Source organism: Bos indicus x Bos taurus, chromosome 3 (genome assembly GCF_003369695.1).
Source record: "Bos indicus x Bos taurus breed Angus x Brahman F1 hybrid chromosome 3, Bos_hybrid_MaternalHap_v2.0, whole genome shotgun sequence".
In the NCBI taxonomy this organism is placed as follows: Eukaryota; Metazoa; Chordata; class Mammalia; order Artiodactyla; family Bovidae; genus Bos; species Bos indicus x Bos taurus.
Genome location: NC_040078.1, coordinates 89,175,845 through 89,201,607, shown reverse-complemented (window position 1 = coordinate 89,201,607; position 25,763 = coordinate 89,175,845). Strand labels below are relative to the sequence as shown.

The 25,763-nt window shown below is 43.6% G+C and overlaps 1 protein-coding gene across 7 annotated transcripts in view; it reads right to left on the bottom strand.

Annotated features, from left to right (window-relative positions):
* DAB1 (DAB1, reelin adaptor protein) overlaps window positions 1–25,763 on the bottom strand; it is a 1,342,273-nt gene that overhangs the window by 74,805 nt on the left and 1,241,705 nt on the right. For 6 of the 7 annotated variants that reach the window (XM_027537117.1, XM_027537115.1, XM_027537119.1 and 3 more), the window contains 3 exons: window positions 1,337–1,468; window positions 592–711; window positions 93–131 (listed from right to left, as the gene is read on the bottom strand). In XM_027537117.1, the coding sequence (XP_027392918.1) occupies window positions 93–131; window positions 592–711; window positions 1,337–1,468 (291 nt within the window). The remainder of the gene's footprint in view (window positions 1–92; window positions 132–591; window positions 712–1,336; window positions 1,469–25,763) is intronic. The other variant, XM_027537120.1, reaches the window with a different exon arrangement.

Here is a 25,763-nt window from a genome sequence, read left to right as displayed (position 1 = left end):
TCTCCAGGCTCTGCAGCCAGTGGATACAAAATGCCTATACCACAGGCCCAGGCCTTTCCTGACCCTCAACCCCGACTAGTTTCCAAAATTACCTGGTATACAGGATCTTCAACGTCCTCTTCCAGAATTGTCTACAGCAGAGTGAGGGAAGGGAGGATGAAAAGCAGAGGATATAAAGCGAGAGATGTAAGACTGTATTCAGAAATTACAGGACAGTGAAGAAACCAGCTCTGGGTAGGACAGGCTGGTGGGTCATTAAGGCAGAAAATTGGCAGAAAAAAAAATGAAAACTCTTGTAGCCGCCCCACCCCGACTGTTAACAAGAAGCAAATGCAATTGACTTTCCTTAGATCTCCTCCCCTGAAATCTTCCCCAGTTTTAAGACTTCACTTTCTCTCATATGTCTAGAATCTCAGAGAATAGGGATCATTTCTAATGGCATGCTTTCGGTGCCTGTAATTTACACAGGAACCTTTCATCTTTGTTTATTTCTACTTGGCAGCAGGAGGAGAAGCCTTGACTGTCAGTTTTCATATCTGTTTATTTTAAGCCCCTGCTGTCTCCAGTACCAGGATAAATTCACAGGTATACCTGATACACAGCTTGTTCGCACTGCTTATCCTTTTGTGCCTTTTTTTCCAATTCTTCTCTTTGCTTCAATTCATAAATAAGTTGAAAGAGATCTCTCAAGTCCAGAATAACAGGTTCAGCCTGGAGTAAAAGGTGGTAAAGCACATGAATAAGAGGATGGTTACTGAGCTGCAGTGACCAATTTTTGTTTTTGCTGGCTACAACCCGCAGCCCTTCCTTTTTCTATTAAACTGAAAGCATTCTATCTTTAATTAATTCTACCTTGTTATATTGGTTTAGCAAATTGCATCTAGGCTAAAGTTCATTTCTTCAACTAATTATATTTGCAAATTCATAATAATCATAAGCATAAAAGGCACTGCTTTTATTTATTAGTAATTTCGAATACAATAAAATTAGGGTAGGCCTTATGCAAAACAGCTATTTGTTTTCTCTTATTTTCTTTTTAAATGAGGCTAGCAACACAAGGAAACTTATTTGTATAGTGTGCCTCCATCCAGCTTAATCAGAAAGGAAAATAATTAGTCATTACGAAATACCCATTAGAAAAAGCAACACCACCACAACTGGATGGGCGTGAGCCTGTTTCTTTGCTCTGAGGCTGTTTATCTTTTCTAGATGGGAAGCTTAGTGTCAGCATCGCTGAGTCACATGTCACAATGGGCCCCCGAAGACTAATGGTGTGACTGTGTTATCCCAGAAAAGGTACAAGGAAAAGCATCCTCCTTGGAAGGGGGCTACTCACCGCCTGGGCTGTTTTTATGGCCACAAATCTGTGATTCCCTTCCTTCCCGCAAACGTATCCGAAGGCCCGGTGATCTGTGATGTCCTTTGCGATGTAGGAAATTTCGTGAACAGCATGATGATGCTGAAGGGCCTGTGAGAGACAAAAAGAAGAGCCTATTTCAGGGGACTTTCCCTCCGAGCTGTTGATCAATAAGAGATGTGTTTCCGCTACGTGTGAACAAGCCCAGAGGGCTTTGGAAAAGCTGTTTGGTCCAGATGGAAGGAAAAAAAGAGCTGTGCCTGCCCTTGAGAAATGGAGGCTTCCTTCCATGGTCTTGATGCTGTGACCAGAGAGATAAACAGGAGTGTTCAGATGCTGAGTGAGCATCTGTGATGGTGGCTCTTTCTTCTGCTTGCCGAGCCCAGTCAGCCTCACTCAGCGGTATAGGCTCCTTCTACATCTTTCCTCATGCCACAGCCCAGTCTAAGTTCTGCACTGATACCTAGTACACTCACATAACCAGGGCCTTTGCTTGTCCTGCTGGACGGCGTACACTGTACCATGACCAGGGGCGCCCTCTGCATTCAGAGAACCACAGATGTGCATGGTCATGACAATTTTCCAACAGGTGGCAGTGATAAGACTGACTTGAGGATCAAACACCCTTCTTTGTTTTGTCCCAGGTCACCAACTGGGTTAGACCCACACCTCTGAGGTTTTTCGTGTGCTGGTCCCCTTGTCTGCAAGACCTGTTCTTTTACCCACCTGCCTGAATTCTATTCCTCTTGAAAAGCCTATTTGAAATCACATCACCTTGTGAAATCCCCTGAACAAGGCTTGCCCTTTCTTTCCCTGCAGAGGAGATTCCTCCCTCTTCTGTGTTTCCCAGAACTTCAGTCTAGCGATACTGGAACTCCCAAAGGATTCCTCACACACAGCTCCCTGGGCTCCTGCTTTCATAGATCTTCCTTCTCTGATACACTTTCCCAAATCCTGGTCTTCCCCACCTGACTCTGTCTTCATCTTCGTCATCCTAGTACCGAGTGCTGTGCCTGACCCATAGTTGTTGAACTAAATTGGGACTGCTGATCAGTAATTCAAACATCATTTGAAACTGACCTTCCTGCCCTTGTTAACTAAACTTCAACAAGCAATATCCCCCATCCTGTTAAACGATGGTGATCTTTACGGTCATTTTTCTAGATTAAATGTACCTAAAATAATCCTCATTAAACAGTACTCTGTAAAGGTTTATATATGTATCTAGGCATTATATGGAGAAGGTGATGGCACCCCACTCCAGTACTCTTGCCTGGAAAATCCCATGGATGGAGGAACCTGGAAGGTTTCAGTCCATGGGGTTGCTGAGGGTCGGACACAACTGAGCGACTTCACTTTCATTTTTCACTTTCATGCATTGGAGAAGGAAATGGCAACCCACTCCAGTGATCTTGCCTGGAGAATCCCAGGAACGGGGGAGCCTGGTGGGCTGTCGTCTGTGGGGTCGCACAGAGTCAGACATGACTGCAGCGGCTTAGCAGCAGCAGCAGCAATTATATGATGTGTTTCAAGTCCTTACAAAGGACCTTTTCATTATACTGGGTGCTAAGAAGCTTGAATTCTAGCCACTATATGTGAACACAAGGCACTCACTGTATCTCTCTGGATCTCTGTTTATTCCTCTATTAAAGGAGAACTTTGAACCAGATCAATGGCTCTTAACCCAAAGTCCTGGGTCTATAGGGATCATTAAAAATAATGAAAAGAGGTCCCAGGCAATTTTCAACATTTCAAAAAGCTGAACAGAAATTTATAATTATTCCTAATAAGATGACTTCTTTTATTGTGCACACAAATAAAAATGCTGAGTTTATTTAGAATTATATCTGGTTACTGTTGTACCCCTTAGCTCACCTTGGAGCAGATCCTCTTTGGCAATCAGTGATGGATTCAAATAATCCAAATCGGAAAGTAAATGAGTATAAATGCATTTTACTGAACAAAGTCTCCTATGTTACTGAATCTGAAGGGAAGGAGAAATTTAACATGAGAAGAATTTGATTATGAAAATATTAAGAACCACTGAAGTAGACTTTCTCCCAGGTCTCCTTCCATCTTCCCAGATCCTTTAGTCATCTAGATCTCACATCACACAGCCAGCCTCTCAGGACAGTGGCGCCTGCCTCTTATGATGACCATTACTTAGTTCTGGATTGCTGGCCCTGACCTTCAAAAATGTCCATTCCCGGCCTGTTGCCATCTTTTCAGGCTTCTGACCTTAGGAATCATTTCTGCAGTAGAATTTGCTGCTGCAGCTTTACCTTCCAGAGGCCAGCCATTCGCTCACCTCTTTCTCACTCTTAAGATGCTTCCTGTGGGTTTCATGCCTGTCTAGGTTGCCCAGTGTCAACTACACATGATGCATGGAGGTTGGTATCACTGCTTGGTCACCCTAGCCCCTTAAATGGCCATAAGACAACTTTATAATTTTAGTGGATTTTGACACAAAGTTGGGGAAGAAGCAAGTGTTTATTAGTACAATGACCAGGATCCATTTGTTCCTGCTTTCTTAAGAGGGCATATTTATTTAGCAGGGAAAAACTGCTCAGAGAGCAGTAGCTTTTCCATGGTGTTAATGATGTAAAATTGATGAGATTTATATTCATGAAACAAGGCGGTATTGATTTAGAGGCTTTTGTGAGCTTGAATGGGACACAGAAGAGAAAAGTGAGAGACAAAGGCAACCTCCTTCTCTTTCTTTCCTGCAAGTATTTCTTTCTCTGCATAATACAGTGAATGTTATCCACGTATCCTATTAGATCAAAGTTTGACGACAGCACTTTATTGATTGCCAAGTGGAATATTGCTCTAAAATTAAACTGCGATTAGAAGTCTTCCTGGTGGAATTAGATTCGGAGATGATTGTGCAATGGTAAAATATCACCTACTATGCAAGACAGCAGATGGAGATGTTTTAATTTATCTGTGAATCCTCATTAAGTGTTTTAAAGTCAAAACATTTTTAATGCCTGATGATACCTAATATTTCCTCACAAAGTGTAGCTGTGTGTGCGCATGAAGGGCTTAAAAATATTGTAACATTATCTTTTCCCATAGTTAATTTTATGATGTGTTAAAAAGGATTGCTCTGAAATTGGCTCAATCATTTGGAAACGAACAGTCAGATAGGGATTATGTCTCTACTTTCTCCAACCTTAACCATGCAAACGTCATAAAGATCCTTGGAAATACAAATATATTAGAATCCTTCTAATCCCACATTATCACATTCATCTTGGCAGCTCAGAGGACATTGCAAATACTTGCTCTGTGAGCCTCCAAATTGCTCCATGTCTTCAAGCAGGTTTTATCAGCACAAATCAAAGGCAGGTGGAGCCAGAGGAAATGTAAACATCATATAGTTTAACTGTGAGTTCATTCATGAAAGGACTGAGGGCCAGAAGGTGTCTGGCTGGACCAATACTTAATCCAGGCCCCACTCTCCCTACTCATAATGGAAAAGCATTGAATAAAGGAAACAAGGTCATTTAGAATCAAGGTCTCCTTTCCTTAGATTCTTGGCTCCCTAGATCAACAACAAAACCATGATCCCTGATAAGCTAGGATGAGGAAGGGAAACTGAGGAAGGAGGTCAAACTGAGGATGTTCTGGATTCCAGCAGATTACTAAGGTCAGAAAGGGTCACCAGTCAGAAGGTCTGGGGTCAAGGCCAGCTATTAGGATCTCAGAGAAAAAGGTCAAGACCACCTGGTCTGGAGGAGCACTTTCAGGGGCTTGCCACCTGCAGTATCTGCTGAGCAGCCAAGGCCAGAAAGGGGAGGTGAAGTCCTTGGTAACAGAAAAAACAAAAGACCATTTCATCCCAAGAGTGTTTCTGTGCGGAGTTTCAAGGCCATCACATGTTTTTCTGGAGATGCAGAGAATACTAGGCCAGAGGGAGAGAGTGGAAGAAAGGCAGGTTTTGGTTGACCTTCTTCCACCCTTCCTTTGGAAAAGAGTTTTTGTCTTGGAAAAACATAATCTAGGTATTAGTGACTTAGTCATGTCCAACTCTTTGCAACCTCATGGACTGTAGCCTTCCAGGCTCCTCTGTCCATGGGATTCTCCAGGCCAGAATACTGGAGTGGGTAGCCATTTTCTTTCTCCAGGGGATCTTCCCGACCCAGGTATCAAACAAGGGTCTCCTGCATTGCAGGCAGATTCTTTACCATCTGAGCCACCAGGGAAGCCCAATCTAGGTATTAAAGCACTGCCAAAAAATCAAAGCAGATAATTTGGTTTTAAAAATAGAGTCTTCCAGAACACCCAATTTTTCTGCTACTGCTTCATTTACTCCTCCTATTCTGAACCCTCTCATTGTAGATGAAATTGTTGCTACAGAATTCCAAGGCCAATTCAGAGATCGGCCTTGCCAACCCAGTCTGACTTTCCTCCCAGGAGTAAAAATAATCTGAAGGGGTCATCATCCCCCTTTGGGTTCTGGACTTTCCCACCTCTGTGCGATTATGTAAATTGTTTTCTCTGCTTGACTGCCTCTTCTTACCCTAACCATGCTTCATCAACTCTACCTAACTATAGTATACCTATGCTTCAAGGCCTAGCTCCAACATCATGCTCATCTAGGGACCTTCCTCAACTCCCCTATTCCCTGTAATAATAATTCCCAACTCTAGAATTCATTGGGTTGTACTTTTTTCCTTCTATCTGGGATGCTCCAACCTTCTTAGTTTTGTTACACATTTGTCCATGCATATAGTTATTCACACTGTATAACTGTATTACTGAGTGCCTAATACATTCTAGGTCTCATTCTAAGTGCTACATCTGCCCAAATGACTAAAACATGGTCCCTTCCTCAAGACCCTTGCAGTCTCAAAGAACAGGCAGGCAAAGAACCTAACAATCACAATATAATAAGGCAAACTTGATATTAAAGGTGTTGTAAAGGAGCAGAGGAGAAATGGGCAGGAGCATCAGGGAAGATTTGACAAAGGAGCTGACCTTGGACTCAGTCTCCAAAGATAAAGGGGAAATCCTCAGAAAACCAGAGAAAGGGCATTCTAGGCAGAAAGAATGAAGCAGGCAGATGCCTCTAGGTCCTGAAAACAAAACATCTGGAGAACATCTGTGCACATGTTTTCTTTCTACTTTGGGATGTTAACTCTTCAAAAAAAAAAAAAAAAAAAAAGATAATGTCAGGTTCTCCTCAGCCTTATCCTAGGTCCTAATAATGTTCCTTTTGAACAAGTGCTAAGTAAGGTTTCCCTGGTGGCTCAGATGGTAAAGTGTCTGCCTACAATGCGGGAGACCCGGGTTCAATTCCTGGGTTGGGAAGATCTCCTAGAGAAGGAAATGGCAACCTACTCCAGTATTCTTGCCTGGAAAATCCCATGGATGGTGGAACCTGGTAGGCTACAGTCCATGGGGTCACAAAGAGTTGGACACGACTGAGCAACTTCATAAGTAAGGTTTCATGAATTAAAAGGAACAAAGGGACTTCCGTGGTAGCTCAGTGGATAAGAATCTGCCTGCCAACACATGGGAAATGGGTTTGATTCCTGATCTGGGAAGATTCCACACGCCTGTGCCCCAGAACTACTGAGTCAGCGCTCTAGGGCCCGTGAGCTGCATCTACTGAAGCTCGGGTGCCTAGAGCCTGCATTCTGCAACACGAGAAGCCACTGCAGTGAAAGGCCTGCACACCACAACAGGGTAGTCCCCCGCTTGCTGCAATTAGAGAAAGCCTGCTCAAGAAAGCAAGGACGGCCCAACACAGCCAAGAATAAATAAATAATTAATTAATTAAAAAAAAAGAGAAAGGGGGAGCCAAGCTACCCAAAGACATACAGTGCTCAAGGTAGTCACTCAATACATGCTCAGTGACTAAATCAGGTTAATTCATGATATTTCACATAGGAGTTATTCTGTAAACAGAGGATTCCTTCTCTGATTACCATTTTTTTTCTTAGCGTTTCCATGAGCCATTTACCAATGTTTAAATGAAGTATCAAATTGTTTGCAGGGTTATTGTCTGACAGAATAAATTACAGAGAAGACTTAATTTGTAGTATGGTTCAATACAGCCAATTAAATACAGTATGGATTAGAAAGTCATCTGCTCAGACTTTACCATTAGCTTTTTTTAAAGAATAAATTCTAGCCTATTTAGCCTTCATATTATTATTGTGTGTGGGTATATGCGTGTATGAGAGGGTGTGGTTTCCCGAGGCTATACTATTCACAGGAAAAATACCCACCAGGATTCAAGTGAGTTAACAAAAAAGCAAAACAAAAAACCAGATATGCAGATAGACACAGAATAAAAATAGATACATGAAAAATACACTACTTCACACTACAGGCAATTACAGTAGTTAAAATCTCACTAGACAAAGAGAGGCCCAGGCTCATTATAAAGGCCTTTCTCTTTTTCAACATATTTTTGGATGCATTTGCTACATGGCAGTGCCAGCAAGGCTGGGAGGCAACCTCTGTACCAGCCCCCAGGCACCCCATCATCTGAGGCTCAATGGAACAGGTCAGAGTGAATTTTTCTCTAAGTTCCCATCCTGAAATCTTCTAGAATGTTTTACTCAAGGACAAGACCAGATTTCCAAAGATCCCAGACTCTAGCTAAAGAGGTAGCATGCTAACAGAGGAAAGAATGTTAACACTGGCGCCAGAGAGAGCATAATTCAAATCCAAGCTGTATCATTGACTGCATAGCTTTGGGAATGTCTAACTTTCTGAGCCCTCTCTTTTTATATTATACAAAGAATGATACAGAACCCAACAAGTTGTTGAAAATATTAAATTGATTCAAATAAAATATACCAGATACAAGTGAGATGCCACTTTTCTCCACAAGAATGAAAAAAAAAAAAAACAAACGTAATACTCAATGTTAACACAAGTGTGGGGAAACAGATACTTTCTTGGGCTACTGGATTTCGATAATATATGTATTAATACAATGGGACAAAGAGTGCCTCTCTCATGGTCCTGTTAGAAAGACTGATGGGTTAGTCTGGTACACGTAAAGGGCTTGGCGCAGTGCAAGGCACATATTGCAAGGGCTTTGTAAATGTTGGCCATTATGGTTATTTTTGTTACTTGTGGGAGTGTGATTTGGTGCAACTTTTCTGAAGGGCAGACTGGCTATCTCAAAGCATTAAAGACATGCATAAATTTTGACCTTATGATTCTTCTTGTAGGGATTTGGGTATCTATAAATAATGTAAGATGTGGTAAAAGACTTAGATATGAGATATTCCCTGCAGTGTTTAGAAGAGTGAAAAGTTAGAAATGTCTGAAGTGTTGAGCATTAACTGACTGGCTGAAGTAACTGCATTTTGCTATAAGATGAAATAATATGCAGCTAGCCAAAAATCATCTTGGGAATGTATGTACTTTTTGCTGTGGAAATATATTTAAAACATCCTAATGAATGAAAAATAGCGTATCGCCAAATAGTATGCTCAATATAATCCTGTTTCTGAAAAGAGTATGATTCTCCATATATGTATGTGTATAAAAAGTCTGGAAGTACATCCAACAAAATCTTAATAGGAGTTTTTCCTTTGAATGGTGAATTTACTAGTGATTAAAAAAACTGGACGTTTGTTCACTTATACTATTTTTTTTTGCAAAAAAGTATTCTAATTTTTACAAGTTACATAAAAATACTAAGCTTCCTGGACTTTACCACATGGTACAATTCTTTAGTTTGCCATGATGTATATATGTATATAAGGCCTCCCTGGTGGCTCAGGGTAAGGAATCCACCTGCAATGCAGGAGGCTCAGGTTTGATCTTTGGGTTGGGAAGATCCCGTGGAGTAGGTAATGGCAACCCACTCCAGTATTCTTGACTAGGAAATCCCATGGACAGAGGAGCCTGGTCCATGCAGTTGCAACAAGAGTCAAACAAGACAGAGTAACTAAACAACAATACAAAGATATGTGTATTTCCGCTCCAGAGTGGTAGCAACAATATTTTTCTCATCTTTATCCCCAAATCAGGTAAAGTATCTGATATATAGTAAGGATTTAGTACTTACATATTTTTATCATAGAAAAACATACACAACTTTAATTTACATTTTAACCATTATTAAGTGCATGGTTCTCTGACATTAAGTACATTCACACTGCTCTGCAACTCTCACCGCCATCCATTTCCCAAAGTGACCATCAGTATCATGAAACACTAACTTCTCATTCTTACAGCCAACCTGGAAACCACATTCTACTTTCTGTCGCTATGACTTCGTCAGTACCTATTTTTAAATGAATAATTTGAATGAATGAATCTGTCAGCAAAATCCTGAGTCCAAGTCTGTCCCTGAACCCCACCCCCAACACACACAACCCTACTGGCTCTACTTCTGTTTCTCTAACACTTTATTTTCTCAGCTGTTAAAATAAGGAGGTCGAATTCAATAAATACTCATGTCCTTTTCTGCTCTTGACACTTCTTCTGAAACTTTATAACAAGACAACAGTTATAAAAGACAGCCTCTTCTCAGTAACTCTTTGAACATATGTTTATGAAAACAGAGCTCTGCAACCATGTGAGTAAAGTTCTTGCCTAAAAATAGGGAGATGAACTAGTTAACTCGCGGAAAGCATTCCCAACCTATGATTTAGGCTTAAATTTGTCTAACAGGCAAAGTGGAGCCAGGTGTGCTGAATCAATTAGCAATCACCACAGTGACAAGGAAGCAGATTTCTGCTCAGGAGAAATAAAAACCACCTTCCACAGGAAACCAGCTTCTGCATGAAGTACTGGTTTCCTAACACTGGGTTCAAACAAAATCCAACATCCCATGACCTAGGATGTGCCATCACATAGTCACGGTTGGTGGAAAGGTAGACTGGCTATCCTCTCACATTCAGTTCACATTCATGCCTAAAAGCCCATCGGTACTAGGATACACTGGGCCCTGGAAATATGGAGATGAAGAAGATGCAGTCTGTGCTCTCAAAAGCACAGTAAGTGTGCATGTGTAAGTCAGGGTGCTCCTCTTTTGCTTCACTCTTTGAGTACTCTGCATATTGTGTTGTCCTTCCCCATTTCAAAAAAAGCATGTTGTGTGATGAAAGGATTTGGATCTCATCTATGTGGCCATGGGCAAGTCACCTTACCTCATTGAGCCTCAGTTGCTTCATCTGTACAATGGGAATGATCCCTTCCTCAAAGGAATGTGAAGAAGATCACTTAATGTGTCTAGCAGGGTGTCTGGTAGACAGTAAGGTTTTCATACTTTGGATCTTTCCCCAGACAACTGAGTTTAAGATCTAATGGCTATGTGACACAGTGTTCAGTCACCAAGCATGTTTCCCACAGGTTAGGCCTTCCTTAGAGCTCCCTGGATAATAGTCTTGGAATAACCTGAGGACGGTGAGAAAATCTGGGAAATCAGGTCATCAGGAAGGAGAGAAGAGCTGAGAGAGAGAGAGCATCACACTTTATGATGCCATCGAACAGGCTGGATCCTACTATCCTGGGAAATTTAACCCCGAAGTTTCCAGTTACATAATCAGTGAATTCCTTTCATTGCTTAAGACTGAGGTGAGTTTCATGTTACTTGCAATGAAAAGATTTCTGAATCAGTGATCATCATTATCCCCATCTTAGACCAAAGGAAACAGGCTTAGCAAGAAGTGACTCGCCCAGGGAGTATCAGGCTAACAGGAAATTTTAGCACATCTCATTGTCACTCAAATCTATGCCTGGTTTATTGCTAGCAGTAATTCATGTTGGAATTTCAATTTTGAAAGTGCTTTGGTTATACTTTAGGATAAATATATATACAAATACATTGTTATTAGAAAGCAAACTTTTCAGTGAAAGAAAAATTAGATCTACACATAGACTTTAAGAAATAAGCCAATAATTGTAATTTGAATTATGAATATCAATATGAGCTCATTATTTAAAAACTATATTCTTAGCACTGTTTGCAGAAAGGGACTAGAAGCATGAGACCCCAGGAGCAATGAGCACACCAAATGCAGCTGCTTATTAGTTAGATATCCATTTATCTATTGATCTCTTAACCTATCTAAAGAGAAGGAGAATCAGGTAAAGCAAATATGGCAAAAGGTGAAATTTTCTGTGTGTTTGAACATTTTCATAATAATACATTAGGAAAAAAAAATCTCAACGTGCTCCTTTCTCTATCTCCCATTCCCTTTTCCTCTCTCTGAGAACAGGAGAAATCAAGGCAGTGAACACTTCAATGACTTAATTGAAAGTAGGCTGCAGACAAAAGGCCTTTGTCAAGTCCACCTCAGGCAGCCATTGGTCCAAAACACAAGGGGTCCTTGAGTGCATTCAGAAGAGCTCCGTACAGAGCCGCCAGTTCCCTTTGTTCCTTTGCGCTTTCCCAAGGCCAGCATAAATAAACATCAGCCAGTGGTGGTTCTATTTGCAACAATATTTGTAAAAGTTCAGGATGAATAAATATGGGAACAATTTATACTTTCAAAACTCTGGATGGGAAAATAGCCCGAACTTGGAAGATTCTCCAAATATTCATACAGATTCAGATTTAATTTTCACTATATATTTTAAATATATAATGGCATAGACCGTCCCTCACAGTAGTCGTCCAGAGAATGACCGCTATGTGTTGGGCATCATGCCAGGTACTCTACGTATGTAATCCTCATTTATTTCACTCAACCAACAGTTTTACATGTTATTTCCCCTCCTTTTACTGTTGAGGTAAATGAGACACAGAGAGGCTGAGGAACTCACTTCAGGTCACACTGCTGATAAGGTAGACCCTGGATTGATGCCAGGTATGGCTGGTAGCCTCTGTGCCCTTGAATACAGTATTCAATGTATTTTAACTGCCTCTACTCTCGTTCTCCTAAAATTTGTGTTTTTATTTCTGTCTCTTTCTGCATGAAGGATCCTAATAACCATTGTAGGTGTTTAGTAATGTAACCAATGATTTCAACATTTCAGCTTATGGTGTAAAATTATTGTAGCAAGTAGGCAAATGAGTGTGAATGAATAGAAATGAAACAGCATGTTTTGCCACAAGTCACTGCAGAAACGAGGTCATTATATTTAATGGAAAATTACTTTTTGTGTTGTAACCAGCCTGAAATTAACCTCTGCCTTGGTCACAAAGAAGTCTTGCATGCCAGACAGAAACTTACAAGGAAGTGATGTAACTAAAATGCAGCCAATGGAAAGAACGCTGGATTAGGAGTGAGCAGGCTGGTGTTTTCATTTATATTAACAGATTGAGGTGAATAGCAGGTGGTGGTGGCGGTGAATATGGCTTCTAAGATCCATTTTAGTTAGATACTTGGATGTTGAAGAAACGCATGCCTTTGGATAGACACAGACCGGCACTTGAAATTCAAATCTATTCTGTACTACTTATGCTACCTTGGGCAAATCACCTAGCTTCTCTGAACTTTAATATCTTCACCTGTAAGTCCATTTGTTTGGGGGGAAACTAAGTAAGATCCTTGTACCCTGCCTGGCACGCTTAATAAATGGTAGTTCAAAGATTCTATTCTGTAAATTGTCTGTCATCATTACATGTTTAATTTAGCCTCCCCAAACTCTTTAAGTTGAAGTCCTAAATTTCAGGACTTTAGAATATGACCTTATCTGGAAATACAGTAGACCCTTAAACAACAGGGGGATTAGGGACACTATGCCCCACTCTTCCCCTACCCTGTGTGGTAGAAAGTCCATGTATAACTTTACAGTCAGCCCTCTGTATACAAAATTCTGCATCCAACCATACACTGTGTGTACTGGAATATGTATCTATTGCATAAGTCTGCATATAAGTGGACCTGTGCAGTTCAAACCCATGTTATTAAAGGGTCAACTAAAGAGTGACATGACTGAAGTGACTTCGCACAGAATAATGGTGGTGGTTGGTGGTTTAGTTGCTAAATCATGTCTGACTCTTTGCAACGCTATGGACTGCAGCCCACCAGCCTCCTCTGTTCATGGGATTTCCCAAGCAAGAATACTGGAGTGGGTTGTCATTTCCTTCTCCAGGGGATCTTCCCGACCCAGGATTGAACTCTCCTGTCTTGTGTTTCCTGCTTGGCAGGCAGATTCTTTACCACTGTGCCATGTGCTAGAATAGGGTATGCCTCTAATCCAATATGACTAAGGCCCTTATAACAATTAAAAAAAATAAAATAAATGTAGACACGGACACATGGACTGATTACCTTTCAAACATGAAGGCGCAGATCCTTATGTGTCTAAAAGCTAAGGAATACCCAAGACTGCCAACAAACCACCAGAAACCAGAAGACTGGCGCAGACCCTCCCTCACAGTGGTCAGAAGGACTCAACCTTGCCTAAACTTGATCACAGACTTTTAGCCTCTACAACTATGAGACGGTAAACTTCTGTTTAACCCCCTGGATTGTCATACTTTGTTACGACAGCTCCAGGAGAGAAACACAGCAATTGCCTTAATTTTATCTCCAGATCCCTTTGTTTGATGAGTTTACCAAAAGAATACCATAGTGAAACAATAAAATCGTTGGTTTCTAGCCCCATCTCTGCTCCCTCAATGAGATTCAACTTTCCCATCTGTAAAATGAGGGGCAAGATGGGCCCCTACCAGCTTTGCTCTGCTTGTCAATGCAGGACAGCAAAGCCTTTAGTTTTCCTATTTCTGCCAGACCTGGCGACTTGACTCAGAAGCTGAGTGTGGTGCAGTGCCATGCAATTTATAATGGTGTCTATCCAATTAGTTCCCATTTAGTGCTGTGTAGCACTTCCCTGAATAAACACCACCGAACCACTGAGGTGGTGGGCTGAGCTGAGTACCAGGATCAATTGTTTCTTTTACACTAATTGGCCCCATGATTTGTTAGGCTGCTGCCTTGGAAAATGAACTGTCAGGAAAAGAAATTAGCACAAAATTGCCCCTTTCGTTGAAAAGCACCAAACACCATCCTGTAGCTGTGTCCTCCAACTCACCTCAGGGTCTCAGGGGCAAAACCGCCGTGAAGTAATACCTTCCAACCCCTCGGCTCCATCATTTTCTGGTTAGAGATGAGAAAGCGGAGGCTCACAGGGGCCCAGGGGTCCCCAACCTCCGGGATCTAACGCCTGATGATCTGGGGAGGAGCTGATGTAATAATGTAAGAAATAAAATGCACAATAAGCGTAATGTGCTTGAATCATACCAAGACCACCCCCACCCCCGGTCCATGGAAAAACTGCCTAACACGAAACTGGACCCCAGTGCCAAAAAGGCTGGGGACCGCTCCCTGGTAAGCCACTTGTACAGTCAACATCCAGTCAATGGCGAGATTCGGAGCTGGTGCTGAAAGTAGGTGTGATGGCAGCAAACCCCACACCCATCCTGTCACATCAGAGTGCCTCCTGTAGGGCAGCAATCGCAGGTTCTGCCTAGCTCTCTACTCTCTCATCCTCACATCTCCTCCTTCTGGCCTCTGTCTCTACCGGACTCAGAGAGAGCGGCACTCAAGTGAGGACAGCTATCAGGAGGCTTGGCTTGGTCACTCCGCACTGCTGGACCAGCTCTGACTTATTTCCACAACTCAGCTCCAGTAACAGAGCATCCCCCTTGACTCTGCGGCAGGCACTGTGCTGGGAATACAGGGCAGAATCCTGGCCCTGGGGAATCCCCTATCTCTGGGAAGATTCGGCGTTCGGTGCCTTTGTTTAATGGTTCCAAAGAAACCCACTCTCTTTCTTCCTAATACCTAGCACAGTCTGTAGTTATCCCTTCATGGGCATGATCACCTGGTTACTGTCTGTATCTTCCATTAGTCTGTGAAGACTAGGGAAGCAGTCCTCGTGTCAGGCCCTGGTCATCTCTGCATCCCCAACACACTGACTGCCACTTACTGAGGCCCCGTCACAGTTTTTTGAGTGAATAAGAGAATATTATGTTCATGCCATAATAAAGGAGAAGGCAATGGCGCCCAACTCCAGTACTCTTGCCTGGAAAATCCCGTGGACGGAGGAGCCTGGTGGGCTGCAGTCCATGGGGTCGCTAAGAGTCGGACACAACTGAGCAACTTCCCTTTCACTTTTCACTTTCATGCATTGGAGAAGGAAATGGCAACCTGCTCCAGTATTCTTGCCTGGAGAATCCCAGGGATGGGGGAGCCCGGTGGGCTGCCGTCTCTGGGGTCGCACAGAGTCGGACACGACTGAAGCGACTTAGCAGCAGCAGCCATAATAAAGGTATGAACAGGATGGGAACAGAGCCCAGAATGGACTAGATTAGTAGGAGTTGACTAGGTAAAAATTAGTGCTCCTGGGGTGGTAGGGATTAAGATGTTCCATCCAGACTCCTAATGTATCCCTTCCCCCCTACCCTTCCCCTTTTACAATCATAAATTTGTTTCTGAAGTCTGTGAATCTGTTTTGTAAATAAGTTCATTTGTATCAGTTTTTTAGATTCCACATATAAATCTAAATGCTATCTGTCATTGGAGTTTGGGGTTGACATATATACATTGGTATATATAAAGTACATTACTATATATAAAGTAGATAATCAACAAGGACTTACTGTATAGCACAGGGAACTCTACTCAATACTCTAATAATCTATATGGGAAAAGAATCTGAAGGAAGAATGGGTATGTATATATAACTGAATCATTTTGTTGTACTCCTGAAACTAACACAGCATTATAAACCAACTATACTCCAATATAAAATAAAAAGTTAAAAAAAAAGAACGATATTCCATTCATAGGGATACCAAAGAGACCCGATGGCATCAAACATCATATTACAGATAAGGAACTACAATCAGTTTGGGATGATTAATCCATAAGGCTAGCAGAGAGTGGAGTGTGCTAAAATAGACTTGAGACCAGGGAATGCGGGCTTTTGAAGGCCAGGTTAAAAAACTTATAAAAAATGAAAATGAAGTCGCTCAGTCATGTCCGACTCTTTGCGACCCCATCAACTGTAGCCTACCAGGCTCCTCCATCTATGGGATTCTCCAGGCAAGAGTACTGGAGTGGGTTGCCATTTCCTTCTTCAGGGGATCTTCCCAACCCAGGGATCCAACCCGGGTCTCCCACGAGGCAGGCAGATGCTTTACCCTCTGAGCGACCAGGGAAGCCCCTTAAAAAACTTGGGTGGTTGAAATTGTCAGTGGCTTTCTATTTGACTCTTCTCCTCCCGCTGTTTAGTCACAAAGTAATGTCCAACTCTTTGTGACCCCATGGGCTATAGCCTGCCAGGCTCCTCTATCCATGGGATTTCCCAGGCAAGAATACTGGGGTGAGTTGCCATTTCCTTCTCCAGAGGATTTTCCTGACCCAGGGATCGTGTCTCACGTCTCCAGCTTGAATGGCAGACTCTTTACCACTGAGCTACCTGGAAAGCCCCACTCAACTCTGTAATTTACCCTTTCAGGAGGCTGCGAAGGGAGTCCATACTCAGGCTAGAGAAGGACAGGGAACTGAGCAGCCCCTCCCTGCTGGGGGCCATCGGCATGGGAGCCAAGGGGATGCATAGCTGAAGTGTCTGAGATGGAGGCTCACAGGTGGACAGATGATTTCAAGTGAACTGGGCTGTTTTGTGGAGAGGAGGCCCTGAGGGCACTGGTCAGACTGCAGACTGGGCTTCTAAAAGCCGGATGCTCTCTGGTCTGGTGACAACATGGCAAAAACATTTGAGAGCTGAAGATAGGTCCCACCTTCATCCACCTCTAACCCCTGCTCCCTGCCCACCATCCAAGATTCACAGATGACAGGAGTTCTGTCTTACAAAAACGTAACTGGTGGTGCTGGTGGTGGCAGTGATGAGGGCCGGGTGCCGCTTTGTTTCACTGGCTGCCCTGGTAGCTTCTGAAGATAACTGGAAAGGCTCCCAATCTCACAGCACAAGGCTCTGCGTGCCAGGGTCAGATGGGTCTGGAACATTCCTTGGCTCCACTATTTTCTTTGTAACAGGCCTCCACATGCCCTTTTGGTAGATGCTGGCTCAGAAGGCCACCGGAAGGACTGCACGTGTCTGCTCTCGGGTGCTGGTGACCTTAAGTGATGGGGATCTGGGAGGGCCAGGAAGCACAGCAGGCAAAGAGACGAACAACCCAGGTTCTCACATCAGGCCTCAGCTGAAGGCGTGCTATGAGGTGACTTATATGGTGGCACAGGGCACATGAAAGGCACGTGGCTGGAGGCGGTCTTTGCCCTCCCGAGCACACAGTCTGAAGGACACAGCTGGGGCTAGACAATCACAGCCAGGTGTGGTGCCTACTGAGATGCCAAGAACTGCCAATAGGGGCAGCTAACCCTGCTGGGCAGGCTGCTTGGAAGAGGAGGCATTTGGGCTGACTCACAAAAAGGTAAGGAGCTAGCAAGGCAAGAAAGGGGAGCAGCACGTGCAAAAGCCAAAGGAGACTAGTTGACTTGAAGTAATTTTGAGGGGTTCTGGGACTGAGGGGTCAAGGGGTACAGATATGAGGTTATCTGCCAGACCATTCTGTGTATTCTTTACAGAACTACCTGCTAGTGTGATCTGAAGGAGAATGAGGCTGGCAGGGCCACACTGCAGAGGCCTGTCATGTGGCTCTGAGGATTCTACCAAGATCCCGGGGATGAACAACTGAGGAGGGTGCTGGGACTTCTGACGGGTTTCTGTTACCGAGCGCTGAAGAATTGATGCTTTCGAATTATGGTGCTGGAGAAGATTCTTGAGAGTCCCTTGGACAGAAAGGAGATCAAACCAGCAGCCCAAAAGCAAATCAACCCTGAATATTCATTGAAAGGGCTGATGTTGAAGTTGAGCTCCAGTACTTTGGCCACTTGATGTGAAGAGATGACTCATTGGAAAAGACCATGATGCTGGGAAAGGTTGAAGACAGGAGGAGAAGGGAGTGACAAAGGATGAGATGGCTGGGTGGCATCACCAATTCAATGGACATGAGTTTGAGCAAACTCCAGGAGATAGTGAAGGACAGGGAAGCCTGGTGTGCTGCAGTCCATGGACTTACAAAGAGTTGGACATGACTGAGCGACTGAACAAATCTGTACTCTAAGCCTCCCATCTGCTGTCCTCATGCTCAAAACACTTGCCCTTCTGTCACCTGAAGACCTGTTATCTGTGCACCTTTCTGTAACTTGTCTGGCTGTCCATTCAGGAATCTTCATGAGAATAAGAACAGCAGTGGCTCACCCAGAGCCAAGCTGGTGCAAGGATCACGGAGACCAGCAATCAAAAGCAGGATGAACTAGTGATGAAGACTCTCCTCGTCAAACTCCAGCCAGACTCTTCTGCTGGACTCCTCCTCTTGTCCAGCCCTCTGCAGGATGAGACCTCCACCTTGCCCTCTAAAGACTTGAATAAAACACTAACATCACTTCTGACAGCTCAAGGCCACATTCCTAATGGCCCTAGCACCCATCAAAGTCCCTGCCTAAGAAAATTCAAGGCTGCCAAAAGAATTTATTGATTGTTTCCGCCACACTTGGAGATAGGGCTGGTCTCCCACCCTCTGTGAGAGGCTAGAGCCTAAGCTTGGATAAGGGCCAGTTATCAAACCCAGATGAGTTTCACGTGGACTAAACCCCCATTTCCTGCTTTCTGTCATGTTTGCTCCCTGACACTACATAGTCCCCACTCACCATCCCCGCCACCCCTCATCCCTGCATTCCCCCTCAAACCCCAGTTACCTCTGCACAAATTGGAAAGAAGTTCAGTTCTTTTCCCTACTGGGAGGAGTTCCTAAATAAAATCTGTTTTACTATGGTCACATCCGGCTGTATTTATCTTTGACACTATACAAGTGATGACAATCTCCAACCACAGTGCAAAGCCCAAGCCCTGGGCTAAATGGGTTGTCCATGACCTCATTCACTATGGCCCAGGAATGCAAGGCAGTCTGCACAGAGCAAAGGGAGGGGACGACTCAGTGGTTAAGGTTAAGAGCCCAGGCTCTGGAGCCAGAGTTCAAGGCCTGGCCTCTCTATTCATGGGCTCTGACCCCTGGGTTAGGCACAAACCTTTTCTGTGACTCAGCTTTCTCACCCGGATCCTGGGTATAACTGTCTCCATCTCTCAGAGTTGTTATGAATCACACACACACAGCACGTTGAGCCCAGAACACAGTAAGGGCTTAGTAAATGTGCCATTGTTATTTCAAAGTCATTCAAAACATATCCTGTGAGGGAATATCTTCTCTGTTTATGCAAAATATGTGCCCTCACCTAGCACAAATTCTTATGCATAGTCAATGCTTAATAAGTGTTTGTTGAGTAAATGACTCAACATTGAAATGCTCATCCTTGCTCTGTTATTCACTCCTACATGCTTTTTCAGTCTGGTCCCAGAACTGTGCAGCCCCTCCTGGCTTGTGTCTGCACAGGAGCACGTGCGGGACCCCTGAGTGCATCTACACACAGCATCTAATTGCACATCTTATAATACAAGGCAGATAAGGATGGGAATGCACATCTGTGACTCCCAGCTGACTCCCAGAGCTAGTCCAGGAGTGGATGTGGCCAGAAGAAACTCTTACATCTCGGGTCTCCACTGAGCAGAAGCTTGGCTTGAGGCTGCTACATTTCATTCTTCCTTTGTGTATGAGAATGGAACGAGGGGACAAAGTGATAGGAGTTGTCAAGTTTTGAAATGAATAATAAGATGTTTTCGAATGAGGCATATAAAAGAGATGAGCTAAAAATACAGCTCCAAGAGCATCTGGGAAGGAGAAGGATTAGCGAGGTGCCTTAATTGCTGCAGAACAAAGACCCCTGCTGAAGGGAGTTTCCCCCACCAGTTGCACCTGCAGCAGGTAAGCAAAAGGGTGAAATACACAGTGTTTATTCTGGATGCCATCTCCCCACTTTAGGAAATTAATTCCAGCAAAGTAGGGATCTAGAAATTTCACACCATGTAGATGCAAGGGGAACAGGGGCTCAGTGAGTGGGAAAGAGGGGACATTTTGGAGCACCTCCTACTAGCCTGATGCTCTTCTTAGAGGATCAAACTTAATTCTCATAAGCCAGTGAGAAAGGTTTTATTATCATTTATTTGACAGAAAAGGATACTGAGGCTCAGAGAGGTGAAGCTGCAGGTTTTAGGCTCAAAGAGCTAGAAGGTGGAAGTCCTGGGACTGGACATCCAGCCCACCCCACCTACTGCAACTGCCTAATCCCCAAATCCAAGGCCAGGATAATATGCTGTTTCTTACACATTTCCTTTGTCAAGTGTCCTCTACTTGAAGTATGTCTTCTAAAATACTGATAAATTCTCTCTCCATCCATCTACATACTCTCCCTCCTCACCTTCATCTGGCCCTGTTTTGAAAAAAAGAAAAAAACATTGTTTTTACAAGCCCAAGGCATGCATATAAGGCAAGTACCTCATCTTATCATTCAAGGCTCTTTGACATCTAACAACTAATACCCACTTCATACTTAGAGATGCTAAGAGTTTTACAGCTTTTAAAGCTCTCTCTAATGTATTATCTCATTCACTATCTTGTTTTATTCCCCTCATGATAAGATGAGGAACCTACATAGCCCAGAGTGGCTAAGTAATCTGCCCAAAGTCATATGTAGCAGCAGATAGGAAATCAGCACCCATGAAGACCTTCCGAGGCTGACATCCAAGCTCCTTCTGTGTCATCTCGATAGAAACAATAAATGCAGGGGTTAAGAATATGGGCACTGGGAAAAAGGCTGCTGGGTTCAAATCTTGGCTCTGCCACTCACTAGCTGTGGGCCTTGGGTAAACATGTATGCTGTCTGTGTCTGAGCTTGCTGGTCTGTAAAATAAGCCTCAGGTTAGAAAGTTCCTACACCACGAGGAACTGTGATGGTTGTTGTTCAGTCACTGAGTTGCATCCGACTCTTTGCGACCCCATGGACTGCAGCACGCCAGGCCTCCCTGTCCCTCACTGTCTCCCAGAGTTTGCCCACATTCAGGTCCATTGAAACAGTGATGATTTAGTAGATTATAATATTCAATACACTTAAAATAGTGTTTTACATCTAGTAAATATCATTCAAGTATTAGGTTTTTATTTTTTTCAGTTTATGTACCTTTCTCCTATTGTGGGAAGTCCTCCCCGCCCCATTTGAGAGCATCCTGTAACTGGCCCAACACTCCCCAGTAAGGAACTGGTAGAATTAGGATTTGAACTGAGGCCTGTCTGACACTTTCAGGTGTATCCTGAAGACTCGCTTGCATGCCTCTCCTTCTGGAACATGGGGTTAGATGTAGAAAAAGACTGAAGCTGAGTCTCCATACTAGGCCAGAAAAAGGAAGTGTGCCTCCTGGGAGAACCACAGCATCATAAGGACACATTCTCAGGGTGACATGAGTCATCTCCACTGTATATATGTCTTTGTTCATTCAAAAGAATTATTCATGGAGTAATTGCTATGTTTTGAGCACTGCACTAGAACGAACCTAGGGACATGATAATGAAACAGACATGGCCCCTGTCCCCCATCCCACCCCCCAAGTTCAAGGTCTAGTGGGAAGCCATGCAGGAGAAACAGCAATGTGATGTGCTAGGTGCCCTGAGAGAGGAAGTACAGGGTGACTGAAGAAAATCCATGGGAGATGCCTTTAACCAGTATAGGAATGGAGTAAGCCCTAAGTACTTGCATTCTGAGACTAAGCACAAGCATTTAGAAATCATACAATTTCTTTTCCTAACTTAAAAAAAATATTCTTCTGAGGTCTCCCTTTTCTATACACAAAATGAAGTAGTCTGTTTCCAGTTGAGGCAAGGAGTGACAAATGATTGAGAGGGGGTGGAGGGGGCTTCACTCACATCATTCCCACAAGGAGAAGAAAAACAGGTAAAAGGCCTGATGAGACAATGCTAAAGCCAGACAGTGCTGGGTGCTCACAGCTACTCTGCCAGTGCATGGCTGAGTCCAGACTGTTCTTTCTCTGGCTGATTCCAGAGCTGATAAGCAGCACAGATGACAGAAGTGAGACACAGGTTCAGGGAGAGGTAGGTGGCTCCCCATCAGCTCCTTCTTGGCATTATGGAGGAAGGACAAAAATTTGGGAGTTTGAGAACCTCGTGCTGCTGAAAAGCTGTTGTCCTTTGCTGGCTTGGAGGCTTCTTAGCACAGAAACAACATATAGCTAAGTTTATAAGAAAGCTGAGCGCTGAAGAATTGATGCTTTTGAACTGTGGTGTTGGAGAAGACTCTTGAGAGTCCCTTGGACTGCAAGGAGATCCAACCAGTCCATCCTAAAGGAGACCAGTCCTGGGTGTTCATAGGAAGGACTGATGCTGAGGCTGAAACTCCAATACTTTGGCCACCTCATGCGAAGAGTTGACTCATTGGAAAAGATCCTGATGCTGGGAGGGATTGGGGGCAGGAGGAAAAGGGACGACAGAGGATAAGATAGTTAGATGGTATCACCAACTCAATGGACAGGAGTTTGTGTAAACTCCGGGAGTTGGTGATGGACAGGGAGGCCTGGCGTGCTGGGGTTCATGGGGTCACAAGGACACGACTGAGCTACTGAACTGAACTGAATGCCCTGTGAACCCATTTCCAGACTCATGCCCGGAAGCCAGACACTGAAGCAGCACTGGAGGACTCTCTCTTCATCTAACATGCAATGGGAAGCCTGGTCTTAGTTTCTTCATCTACAAAATGGATAGTAACAACTGCTTCTGTGCAGGGTGACTATGAGGAATAAAATGGATATTGCATATAACACACATGATCAGGCTCATAACAAGCTTCTAATCAATGGTGGTGATGAGTTAATCCCAATCTTCCAATAACCTTTATGGCCATAGGCAATAATTTTACTTCTAGGTGCCTCAGTTTCCTGATCTGTAAAATGGGGACTAATAAACTTCACATCATAAACTTGTGAATTAAATGAGATGATTTCTGTAGGAACCTACGAGAGGGCTCAGAATGGCCCTGGGATCAACTGCCAAGAATCTAGGAGCTGTCATCTTGAAACCTTTTATTTTTCCTTTTTCTTCCTTTTGAACATAGTTTTTTTTACTTGTTCATTATTTTTTCACTCCTTCAATAATATTTATGGAGTACTTGCTCTCAGGCAGACACACTGCAGGGCAGCTTTGGTTGTGTCTCCTTTACTATAGCCATTTTCAAAGAAGAAACAGAGCCCAACATCACCTTGCAAACCTTTACATCATTCTCCCTTCCTCATGAGTCTGAGCAATTCTAGCAGCAACATCCAAACATTTGTTCATCTACATATATGGAGATTTGGTTTCTAGATGCAGTTTTTCAGCTGCCTGTCTATAAAGGTTAGAGGGTCTGAGATCAGAGCGGTTACAGACAGGAGAAGAAGGGGGAACTTTGGGTGCAGTCATGCTGGAATCAGCCAGTCCCATCTAGACTTCCATGACATACTAAGTTTCTTAGGATGAGTAGGGTTTCCTTCTCACCACTTTATAGCTCCTAATATTATTTGGAAATTTGTACCAGAGAGTGCCCCCTGTGGGGAACTCTCCGTGGTCAGGTCCTGAAGGACCTTATCACTGCCTATACTCTATCCCTTGTCTCTTGTGCCTGAATCACACCAGGATCACTGGAGGCTAATTCCCAGGAGGCCAGGCTGGGTGGAAGTCAGGAGGCAGGGCTTTGCAGATTTGGTTTCTGGGAAAGTAGCCCTGCCTTCCTTCTATAACACAGAAAAGCACCTTCCAATCACCCTGGCTGATACTGCTGACAACCTTACATCTTCATCACTTCCCTTGCATCCTCACCACCTGATTTCCTCAATTTTACCAACTGGCGGCTTCCTGTTAAAAGCCTTTCTTTGGCTACAGCTTTCCAAGACTGACCTATAATTTCTCCATCAACTAAAATTCACACTCTCCCTCATGCTGAGCTGACTCACTTGACTCTTTTTTTTTTTAATTAATTAATTAATTTTTGGCTCTGCTGGGTCTTCGTTGCTGTGCACCAGCTTTTTCTACTTGCTGCGAGCAGGGGCTACTCTCTAGTTGCAGCGTGTGGGCTTCTCATCGTGGTGGCTTCTTTTGTTGCGGAGCACAGGCTCCAGGCACATGGGCTTCTGTAGGAATGGGATCTTCTTGAACCAGGGATCAAACCCGTGTCCCCTGCTCTGGCAGGTGGATTCCTAACCACTGGACCACCAGGGAAGTCTTGCAACTTGCCATGCTAAGAACTTTTATGTACTATCTTATTTCAGCCTCATAATTAGCCTATACAAAAGATACTATTATTATTAATATCACCAGTTAATTGATGAGGAAACTGAATCAGAGAGAGATCATCCTTTGCCCAACATCAGCCAGCTGGAAAGGCACTGGGGCTAGGCTTCACACCCAGGCCTTTCTAACAACAGAGCCTGTGGATTCTCCAAATGCACAAAGCACACCAATTGCCTAGCTCAACTTCTTTGCTTAAACGCTTACTGCTCATTCTTTCCTGGCTCTTCTCAGAATACTGCTTTCTGAAATGCCTAAAGTAAACACACGTTAAGTCCAATAATAGATACCTCCACTGCATGAGGAGAAGGAAATGGCAACCCACTCCAGTATTCTTGCCTAGAAAATCCTGTGGACAGAGGAGTCTGGTGGGCTGCTGTCCATAGGGTCACACAGAGTTGGACACAACTGAAGTGACTTAGCATGCATGCCACTGCATGAAATAGATTTAAACTCCCCATTTCAAGCAAAGGAACTTAAAGAAAACATTCAGCAAAAGAAAAATGAAGTGTCCCAGCCATATCTAACATAGCATTAAGCTTGTTAAGATTCTGCTCCACATCCCTGTCTACCCTGAAGGCTGCATTTTTCATGTCTCCTTGGGGCCTTGAAGCCCCTTGGCCCTGGTAAACTCAGTTCACAGGTCACTTCCTCACAAGAGCCTCCCTGTTAACCCCAATTAAAGTTGCTCCCTTCAGCTCATCCCTAAGACATCATCCTTTTTTGTGGGGTTCATAATATTACTCTGAAATTTATTTGTTCCCTTGTTTATGTCTTTATATATTGTCTCGCCTGCTTTGTTTGTTACTATATCCACAGTGCCTAGAACCGAGCATATAGTAGCTGACCGATAAACATTTGCAGAACCAATAAAAAGTTCCTGCTTATCCACCAACATCAGTTCAATTTCCTCCCAAAACTGGGATCAGTGTCCCTCTTTCTGGATTCCCATAACACTTCTCTTATTTATCAGCTGTTACCAATTATAATTCTAGATTTTTCTTGCCTGTTTCTCCAGCTAGATCCCAGCTCCAAGAAGGTAGGATGATGGGGCCTTTAAGTATTACATCCTTAGATGTAAATACTTAGAAAGCCCCAGACTAGAGGGGCTTTCCAAGTGGTGCTAGTGATAAAGAACTCGCCTGCCAATGCAGGAGATATAAGAGATGCAGGTTTGATCCCTGGGTTGGGAAGATCCCCTGGAGGAGGACATGGCAATCCATTCCTGTA